This window comes from Uranotaenia lowii, chromosome 2 (assembly GCF_029784155.1).
Source record: "Uranotaenia lowii strain MFRU-FL chromosome 2, ASM2978415v1, whole genome shotgun sequence".
NCBI lineage: Eukaryota > Metazoa > Arthropoda > Insecta > Diptera > Culicidae > Uranotaenia > Uranotaenia lowii.
In genome coordinates, this window is record NC_073692.1 from 433,357,228 (window position 1) to 433,368,636 (window position 11,409).

At 33.1% G+C, this 11,409-nt stretch overlaps 1 protein-coding gene across 1 annotated transcript; it reads right to left on the minus strand.

The window, feature by feature from the left end:
* Positions 1-10,446: 10,446 nt before the first annotated feature.
* On the minus strand, positions 10,447-11,181 carry LOC129743529 (transcription initiation factor TFIID subunit 13-like). Its single transcript, XM_055735568.1, has 3 exons — positions 11,044-11,181; positions 10,735-10,981; positions 10,447-10,514 (listed from the first exon to the last, which is right to left on the minus strand). Exons 1-3 carry the CDS (start codon positions 11,083-11,085, stop codon positions 10,447-10,449), a joined length of 357 nt encoding a protein of 118 aa, XP_055591543.1. The 5' UTR covers positions 11,086-11,181.
* Positions 11,182-11,409: the final 228 nt, after the last annotated feature.

The following is an 11,409-nucleotide window of genomic DNA, read 5'->3' on the forward strand; positions in this document are numbered from 1 at the left end:
CGAGTTATTTATCTTTATTTTTAATTTTCTCATGAATTCAATAATGACTATATTCTTCAAAATTGAAATCAACACTATAAGTATTTACCGTCTTGTTTCTTTTCAGAATCTAAAACTAAAATAAGACGGCAAAAAAACCTTCAGCAAACAATAACCCCTTATTAACTCGCTATAAAACTCACTTTGTGAAATAAGAAAATAAATTTTTGGGCAAAATTTGCGCGAATAAACTTCAAGCACTTAAGCGCCAACAACTCAAAGAGTTGGTGTCGCTTTAAATCAGAACTTTCTCCCCAAGGGTGGGCTTCCAACGAAAGTACACAAAATGGGATTGGCGAAATGAGGGAAGTTTGTGTAGGTCCACGAACTTAGACTCTGTGGTATTATCCTTAGAACTCCGCTGCATAAAATGTGCTAACACAATGCTTGAAGTTTGTAACACCCTGGGTAACTAAAATGATCGACTTATCGATAGAATCGCCAGATAACTTCCACAGTTCAGGGTTGGACTGCAATCGGTCCAGGGTCGACTTCCGGGTACACCATAGAGCAAAACTACGCAGCAAAACTAACGTCCTAAAATGTCCGAAAATATGAATGATCGAAGACTGTAATGATAACCTCCTTTCTAAAATCACAAACCGAGACTTATCAAGCTTACTTCTTGAAAATGCCAACCGAACGACTCAAATCTAAAATGACTAAGACCTCAGGTTTTCTTCTCCACATCCCAAGAAAACTCAATTTTTTCCACCAGTTAGGAAAGTCACCATCGGTAACTCATGAAGACTGTCAGAATAACGATGAGCTATATTCTGTGGTCCTCCGGTTGGATTTTTCCATTTTACCGGCGTTTTCCAGCTCACTCATCCAGGGATCAACTCCCAGTAAGTCTAACATGCTACATGAACAAATTATGATTTGGAGATCTACGGATACTACCACGTTGTCTACTACGGACCGTTACAAGTAGGGATCTCAAAGAAATTTAATCTGAAGGATTTACATATGCCAGTGGTTTCTGAGACGAAACTCGCAGAATTTCGGCATATTTAGGCTTAGATTCAATAGCGGTCCTTAATTTGTTTACATTTATTTCTTGATGAAATTTGATGAAAATCTCTTGAAAATTGTTCGAGTTTTTTTTACTGCGTAAGCCTACTTGATTGAATAATTCTACTGAATCAAAGCAATCGAAAGACTCACTTTAATTCAACTACAGTGGTGAATTAAAAGGAATTTTTCGATTGCTCTAATTCAGTGTTCGAGTTGTGTTGTATTTTCCATTTAATACTTGTGTTTCAAAAGTCGGATAGAATTATAAAAAAGACCCGTACCCCTTTTCAAAATTGGAAAGATATTTCAGTTTAATGAATAATCTCTCAATAACAAAACATGTTTGTTTTTCAAATTTGATGATCGCTTGGATAAGTTACATCGTGCTTTCATTTCTTGGTTATGTTAAAGCGTTTTGAATAAAAATCACTCAGAAATTTTTTGAGTTTTGTCGTATTTCACTGTATTGATTTCGAATAAGATTCCCACGTTTTTTGAAAAAAGATTTTATTGGTGTGCAAAAATTTCATCTGCTTGAAAACTGTTCGGGTTGTGTCAAATTCTATTGTTTGATAAGACCTCCCAATTGGATTGAAATAGTGTTTTTTGTTGAATTTATAGATTGTTTTGCTTAAACTTCATTCATTACCAAATTTGAAGAAAAGCTCTTGAAAGTGTGTACATGTGTCATTAAATTTTGATATAACCCCTTATTTCAAAAGAGAAAGGTGTTCCTTGTTTGAGTTGAAAGCATTTTTGACGTTTTCACCAAAAGAGAACAAAAGCAGTCGATTGTTACCATGATAGAAACGGAAGAAACTTCTGCTTATAATGATCGGACTTTTTTACAATTATTATTAGATTTCATATTTCTACCTACACTTCATAACTGTTTCGCAAATTTCGACGATGGTCTCATCATGTGATGTAGCTTGCTATAATTTTAGCTCGAATGAGTTGTGATCGATCATTGGAATTCATCAAAATGACGTGTCTTGCCTGATCAATTTCCTGGAATCAGTACGACAAAGTTGAATTTCGTTAGTCACCTTACTCACAGGAAAGTAAATCTCTTATTGATCCGGTTTCATCCAATCCAATCATAACAGCAAAAATCAGCAAAAATTATAGGTTATATTCTTGGCCAATTTTAGCACAACTCGCTTTGATGGAATCATAAATCGAAGAGACACATAAAAGTTAGATTCAGGTTCTGTCCAACGTCAGGCCACTGCCTGGACATCCTGAGATAGACGAAGTTGGGGCACGTTGGGGAATATCTGATGAGAGGAGAAATGTTTATGATTTTCCACCTAAACAACAACAGTCAGTAGCAGAAACAGCAGCAAGTCCGTGATCCGGGCCCCGATTGACCCTGGTCCATTTAGAAGCGGGATGTGTGTTTTCCAAACAGCGGCTGCCCCGAGGAGAGTTAGGTTAAAGTGGCCAGACATGGATCGTGTACCTGGATGGCCCGGGTGATGGTTCTGGTTAACTCGGCTCTTTACGATCGCTTTGTGGAAAATCTGTTTTACGTTTGCTGAGCTGCTGCTGGTCGGTGATTTTTTGGGTTGGTGGGTGGCTGAGTGATGTTATGTTTTGTGTTTTCCCTCACTCCCTCCCCACTTTGCTGTTTGATTCTTGGTGGTTGTTTTCGCTTTGGTCTGGCTCCAATCGGTGGCAAGTGGGGGCGGCTATAAATTATATTTCTCACAATTTCAAAATTTTATAGAGAAAGAAGCAGTTTGTAAGTGTGAGGAAAATAATAACTTTTCGGGTAACGGTGTTTCGTTTCTGGGGCCAAGCAGAGGGGAGGCAGCACTTGTGGTGCTATTGGGGGTTGGCCAAAGCAGTTTTTGAACTCAAAACAAACCCCGTCCAAGAGGATCGGGTTTCGTGTGGTCGAAGGGAGGATCATTTGGCAGAGATTGTTGCATCAAGGGTGCGGAAAACTATCGCTAGAATAGATGAACCTAGAGGTGGGAAAGCTGTTGACCAGCGGGAAAAACACTTGCATACAATCGATGTATAAGTTAGCATTTGAGTGAATAATTCAGAAAAGAATTACATTCAGATTTTTGCATATCCTTTCCGCAGTAGAGAATTCAATTTCCTCGGGAAAGGGGATTATTGTTTGATTAAAAAGTCAACGAAACATACGTGTTTTTATTGTTGTGTCCTCGAGTAAAAAGGATTATTTTGTGATCAAAATGTAATGAAAGAAATGTGTTTTTGTTAAATTTTTGAGGTTGATTACGCTGAATAGTTATTGATCGAAAGTGCTACTAGTATCTTAAAAATGTGTTGACAAGAAAATTAATTTGATTACATTAGTTAACAAAATTAAAACAAAAACGAGAAATTTTAAATGGACTGATATTTCTGGTGTTAAGATTGATGTTGAAAAAATTAATAAAACAATTTTTGAGATAAGTACAATTTCGATTCTGTCAAATTAAAAATAAAGTGAATTAATCTCGGCTACAATTCATCCTTAAAAATCCTAGTTGTTTTAAGGTGTTGAATGGAGGCATGTTTTATGACATTGAATATCAATGAATTCAGTTGACTTCACTGCGTGGTGCCCAGCGAGGTATCGCATGACTACTTTTCATGCAATATTTAAAAATACTTTAATATTCTGCAATAAAACATGGATCAGTTTTAAACCAAATCTAAGTGGTCAAGACCCAGGTTTGAAAAATCCAAAAATGACCCAAATCGACTTAGTCTAATAGTCATTCATGATTGAGACGATTTGGTATAAAGATCAACAGAATAATGCGAAACCGAATGAATAATGCGAATAATTTTTACTTCAAGATTCACAATATTCAATTTTATTTCATATGGAAATAAAGAAATTTTATTTTAATTTTAAATTTATCAACCGTAGAACAGAAATTTTTAATAAGATGAAGTTTTATGGCTTAATGTGGGAAATACAAAACTAATGACTGTTGTAATCGAAATTATTTTGAAATTTTGCCTTGTTTTACAAGTTTAGCAACATTCAATTGCTCATAACTCATCTACCTGTATTCGTAAAAAAATTATTACATGTAGGTATACATTATATGTTCAAAGGAAAGATCTCACCAAATTCCCAAGTCGTTGCAAGAAATATCGTTCAGCAGTCGCTCTCCATTAAAATCCATCCAATGTCCAGACATTTGCTTTAAAAAATATTATTTTCGTAAACAAAAACTCGCACAAGCTTTATAAAATTGAAAATACAATTTCCAGCACGTATGTAGGCCGGGCATATCCGGGCAATTTTATATAAAAACCTGGCAAAAACCGGGCATATGATTTTAAAATTGACGACCAAACATCAGGGCAAAATCCGGACAAATTTAGCCAAAACCCAGAAATTATTCAACAAAAATGAAGAAAAAAATATTGAAAATAAATTTTTTTTCATCAAAACTTTTCGACAGATTTTATATTGTATTTAAGTATTCCTTAAAATTATGTTTATATTTATATTATAATTAAAGGCATATTTAAAAAAAATTTAAACACATTATTCTTGTTAGATTTGACAAATAAAGTGAAAAATCCATGCAAAATCTGGGCATTTTTCTTTGAAATACGGGCAACCGCGCCGGGCTGGACTGTTCCCATTTTTTTATTTGGTATCAAAGGAGAAAATAAAGTGATCAAAGTTGTCCCAAATAACGGTACTTAAAAGAGATGGAACGATGACTTTTAACAATGATCCTTAAACATAATGCATACCATACTTTGAACCACACGTATCCACACAGCCACGCAATTCTGGGCGATTTTTTTTAAATAAATTGGAAAACAAGGAAAAATCTGAACAACATCTAGGCATTATTCCAAAACATACAAGAGTTAATGGGATTTTTTTGATTAATTGACAGGTTTGCGCCAGTGGTCTTTAGATCTTTCCCAAAATTTGAAATGTGGATAATTTTTTATCATAAAAACATACGTATTTTTTCAGATTTTTTAAACTAGTATTTTTCAAGTACCATTCGATTTTGGCAACATTCGCTGGCACATGTGCCAGAATCAGACGATTTTTAGAAAGAACATTGGCTTATAGTTTTCGCTATAACAGGACCAATATAATTTAGACAAGCACCATAAATAAGTTTTTACGTTCTTAAATGTTGAATAAATTCAACAACAAAAACAATTTTTAAAAAAAATTAAGAAATTCTCAGAACTGACAAAATGGTGAAAATTTCATAAAACTGGGAAGACTAAAATTGATAATAAAAAACTAAAAAAATATGAAGAATGTCAAAACTAGCAAATACCTGTGACAAACAAATTTTATAAATACAAAACAAGAAAAGTGCTAAATGCATCAAGAACATGAAAAAAATTAATAAAAAAAATACTGAAAATGGTCGAAAATTACTAAAATATTACGTTAATGATAATAACAATAGTTTTATGTAGCAAAAAATGAAAAAAAAAAGTTGAGAACAAAAACCGTTTGATTTTGACAACACAGAATGTACGGACGTGTCTGTATTTCAAATAAACATAACTGTGTCATTTTTCTATGGAAGTCATATACAGCTTAGTTCTTTAAGAAATGGAACAGTTACGAATGCGTGTATCTCAAAAACCGTTCGTTTGATCGAAATACTTTCTATAAAGGAAATGCACAAAAGGGAAGGACTTGAAACAAAAAAGTTATGACTGTTCAAATATTGTAAATTTTTTTCTTGGAAATAGCTTGCTTGTTTAACATTTTGATACAAATTTGGTTCATTTTTCATTTTTCACGTGTAGTTTTCAACTCAAACAAAATTTAAAAAAATATAAAATATATAAATTTTATGAAAATTTTTGGACCCAGAATTTATTTAAGATCAAATCTTTTGCAAGTGGACTTTTTTCAAAGATCGCGCTTGCGGAACCTCTGAACATGATTTTTTTTTAGTCGGCCCCATACAAAAGTTTGTTCTGCACATCCTTATCTACCATTTGGAGGGTGAGCCCCCAGATTCCCAGAAGTTATGCAATTTTGGGACACCCTAATGTGTATTCCTGAAGCATACTCACGAAGACTACGTAGGCTGGGCAAAGGAATTTTCATTTCTTTTCTGACTATCTCGTACGCTGGCTGATTGTGGTATCTAGTAATAACACAATGATTTTAAGAATCAGTTATATGATAAGCTTTAATAAGATATTTTAAGACAAAGTAATATCGGAGGTTACATCACTGATAAGGTTACATCCTGGTCATCGTTTTACCAAAGTTTTTTTTTAACAAAGCGATCATACCTTAGTGAAAATGCTGTCGTGATCTCCTCGGACGTCCACTTAACTTTCTTTTTGCGTCCCAAAATCAAATCGGTTTGATTTTTTGTAAAAACTTTTGCAAAAGCTTCATCCACTTCTTTTTTGATCAACTGTTCTGGAACACGCATAAGCTCATGGTTGGATTTCCGCAACAAGTCTATCTGCCTTTCCTGCGCTCTCAACTCCAACGCATACTTACGATGGAGAAACTTAATTTTAGCATCCTTTTGTTTCTCCTAGAACAAAGTATTGAATGAGTATTGATGATAGTGGCTTATTTATAAGTTTTACCCGTGTACGTAAAGAGCTAATTGTTTTCCGCTGATCAATGATTATCTGTTGTAACGCAGTTTTTGTCAGCGTCTTCGGTACTGGAATGGTTTTGGTCAGTGTGTTCGTCTCCATCTCGATCGCCTTACAGATTAACTCGAGACCATCGAAGTTCATATCTGCAGGTGTAGACAGTACCGGATCAAAAGCGATTTCGTGCAACGGTTGGTCAGAAACAGTATTATTCGCAAGAAGACTCGGATTACTTTGGCGATTTGTTTCGATCGGGTCAGCACAGTGCAAAGCAGGTCAAGTCCACAGAAGCTTGCTGATTGAGGAAACGAGGACTCTTCGGTGCCGGTGTTCTTCAACGACAAATCAAATATAGGGGGAAGTGTTCCTAAATGCGCGCGCATGTTGGGTAATATGCGCATACAGCCGATTGACGATATGGCTGGAGATTCATCATATCTAACAGGGCTGGTAGCGGTTTGAAAATGAAATAGTAGGGACTTTAGTGACCAAAATTTGAAAAAAAGTGACCAAATAGTGACTTTGAGGACCGAAAAAAGTTACCAAATAGTGACTATGTAGAACGAAAAAATAACTTTGAAGTACAAAAAATGTGACCAGTCAGGCCCGTGCGATGGACCCTTCCGGGAGGGTTTTCAAAATTCAAATTTAGATAAAATTAATAACAATACCAAAAATAAACAATTGAAAAGGAAAGGGTTTTCTTACACCATTTGTCACTCATGTTCAACACAAAAACTAAAAAAATGACTGATAAACAAAATTTTGGAAACTTATTACAATGAATTTTTCAAATTTTCGATAAGTCAAGAAAATAAGAAATAAATTAGTTTTAAAAGAATTTCTTAGCAAATTTAAAATTTAAAAATATCTGGAATAAATGTCAAATCTTGTACAAAACTTAGCATGAATAGATGTTGGGAAAATGATAATAATTGTTAATTTTTATTCGTCTAAATTTGGAATTCTTTTCCTCATTTTTAACTGGAAGTTTAGTGAGAAATACCGCTGTAATTTTTTAATTTGAACAAAAAATATTTAATCACGATTTAAAATGTAAATTACCGATTACTGAATAAGAAATGAATTTTGAACAGAATTTATTCAATGTTTGATGTTTTAATTTAATTTTATAAAAAGAAGAATATATTCATAATTATTTTAAAAGTGCTAGTTATAGAAGCCAGACATAGAACCTTTAATAAAGTAAAATCCTCCATGTTCAACTACACTGACAAAGAAATGTTAGAAAATGAGTAATTATGTGAATGATAAAAACTGATAAAAAATTAAAAAATAATGAGTTCAAAACTTTTGTTATTAATATTCAAAGCATAAATCAAATACAAAGTTAGTTAACACTGCGTATTAACATTTATTTTTAAAGTTGCTTCTTAGAACAATTTTTCAAATTTTTAGATAATTTTAAAAATCATGATCGATCCAAAAAACATGATTTCATATAAAAAATATTAATAAAAAGTGTTTAAATTTTCAATCGCAGGTTTTTAAGCTTTTAATTACAAGCTCTGAGTATTTTGTTTCTTTTGATTAAAATATTGGGTCCTGAAAGAACAGAAGGTTGAAATTATGTTTTATTATTAAAAAATTTTGGAGTTAAAGGCTTATGGTTGAAGAACACGAAAATTCAGAATTTAAAAACAAGGAAACAATTGTTAAAAATATGTCTAAAAATTTAAAAAGCTTGATTGAAAAAAAATCGGCAAGTTGATTAGAAAATTGAAAAAAAACGTACAATAAAATTCGGTAAATTTATTTGAAAATTGAAAAAACAAAATGAGCATAAAAATATTAGTTTTTAAAAACATTTCAGGAAGAGTTTTTTCAATAAACATGTTTCACCATAACCATTTTGGTGCTTATTTTTTTAATTTATTGATTTGGTAAATAGTGTCCTCAACTAGAAATTTCGTCAAATTCGGCCGAACATATTTAGTTTTGGTGATAAAGAGTTTATTACTAGTAAAATTGCTAGATAACTGATTATGGAAAAATGTCATTACAAGTATTTTTGAAATCACAGCAGAAAGTGTAAAAAAAACTTGATTCTATTTAAAGCTCATTAATTCATATAAAACTTTTATTTCTAAATGATATGTTTTTGATTTGAGTTTTTGTAAAAAGAAAGTGCAGAAACTTCTCTAAAGATTTTAAATTATTTTCAAAGTCATTTCAAAAACAAACCCACCGTACGAGGAAAGGTGTGCTCTGATATGTCTAACCTCACTCGAAAAGCGGCGCGTCGAACTGCAGCAAGGTTTTATATTCGACACATTGACCAACCGTATTGACTGTGCTTACATTCTACAACGTGTTAACATTTATGTACCAACGAGAACACTTCGACAACGTCAGTTTCTTTCAATTCCTCACCACCGTACTGCCTATGGCCAAAACCACCCTATTGATAAGTGTTGTGAACTTTTGAATTTAGTGTATAATTTGTTTAATTTTAATATGTGCAAACGTCGTTTCAAAATAGGCTTAAGAAGAATTTCCTAGTTTTTAAGTCATCAGTCTGTACGGTAATTAAACCAAAGACGGAATAAATAATAATAAATATAAAAGCTGATAGAAATATTGCATACATATTTAGATTCGGGGAACCCAAATTAGTTGAAATTACCGTTTAAATTCATTGCACCTAAAAAAATGTAATTTTTGTGGCCTCGTGTAAATTTTTACAACCCTCTTTTTTAGTATTTAGAAGAACAAAAAACACGAAATAAAATTTAATCTGAAATTGTTTTTTAAAGAATATTTCATATCACCATAACATTTGTTATGACATAAGAGATTTTTTTTTCATAAAAAAATGGTTCGTTTCAATCTCAATCTTAGTTACACTTCTTAATAAAAACCCATTCTAACTAAAGACGAGATAGGGTTTTTGTAAATCAAGTTTTGAGTTCCAATACAAAAGGTTGATTGAACTAAAAACTAGAATCTACAATCAAAGTTAGTTTCAGTTCACGAACGTCAAATAATGTCGTAGATCGAAATGTCTCAAGCCAAGGGTGATTCATGCCGAAATTCCGCCGGAGGTGAAAAAAATTTCTGACTGACTGATCAAGTAATTTACCGTTACTACCGTCAATATTAACACGCGCAATTCAAATTACTCTTTCATTGGTTTATTATCGGTGAAAAAAGTGACTTTTGGTGATAAAAGTGACCATTTTTCGGAAAATAGTGACTTTAGTGACCAAATGATGAAAAAAGTGACTTTTTAGTGACTGACCCAAAAAAAGTGACCAAGTCACTAAAAAGTGACTCGCTACCAGCCCTGTATCTAATCAGTGCAGTTTGAGGGTAATACGCTTTTAACACATGGCATCAAAAAATTAAATTGTTATATAAAGTCGAAAAAATTAAAAAATTCAAACAAGATTTTTGTCAGTTTTGTTATAATATATTGAACTTTAAGTATCGTGCGTACAGATCCTGTGAACAAAAATTTTAATGCTTTTTCTTTCTTATTCATCTGGAAATAGTAAATTCAAGAAATCGAAGCTTTTGGCAAAGATGTAAATGATAAGATATTGGAATAAGAGACAAGTTCTGAATGCCCATATCAAGGCAGGTTAAATGCCTATATCAAGAAAAATAGATTATGTGGTAGATATGATATGGGTAAAAGATTTAGGTAGAGTAATCATTGAAATTAGAGTATAAGAAAAGCTGTTAAATAAACCAACATTCTAGGTGGTTCGAGTTATAGGGTTTCGAGTTATTAATATGATACGAATTTGATTACTGATGTGAAAAAAGGTACTACAATTGATAAAGCAATTGGAAGTGCATGATTGTTTCAGTGTTGTTGCTGAAGAGAATGAATGAAACTGCGAGAGAGAATGAATGAGTTAATGAGTAACCTGACGAAGAATGAACGGACGAAGGAATTTGATGAATCAACCGGCGATGGTGGTCATTCTGTATTCTAAATTCCTAGATGAAAGATGTGATTATCGGCAGGATTTAAAGTGATGTGGTTAAAGTGGTATGTAGGTTTGAAATAGATTTCATAAATAAAAAAGAAACAGTGCGTGAAATAAAAGTTACCACAATGGCGCAGTCGGTAGGATGTCAGGTCGACTTGAACACGACCTGTGCGACCAATTTCCATTGCCCTATGTGTCATCTCAGTGATGAATTCGATTACCAAATCCTCGAGGAGATCAACACTTTCGGTATACGGGTTTTGATCGTCTCCAAAGCCATACATCATGCATCGTAATTCCTTGCTGAAAAGGCGCTTACGTCCGGCAGTAGATTCGATCTGGACTTCTCCCAAATCATCCTCGTCGAACTAGATGGAGATTAACAAACGAAATACAAAACCTAGAAGCGAACACCCACCAACCAACTCACCTCGGTTTGGTCAAAGTTTTCCTCCGTTGGATTGGCTGCCATAGTAAATGCAGGGCTTACTTTTAAATTTTTATCTTGTAGTTTTGTTAATTTTATGATCAAAATGATTTTTTTTCTCTCTTTATTTCACAGAAAAATGTATAAAATGTACAAAGAAGAACATAAACAGTTTTAACCGTTATTTGTGTACTTTCAGCTGTCAACGTTACTTTTTGTACGGTACGTAACACCGTTATTCATCAGGGTTGAAGTCTTTTTTTAATCGTCCATATTCTTCCGTTTCTGAAACGAAAAATTTGTATTTAATTAAAATATAATGTCCTCAATGAGGCAATGGCATGGCGAAGAGGATAGTCTTGATAAGTT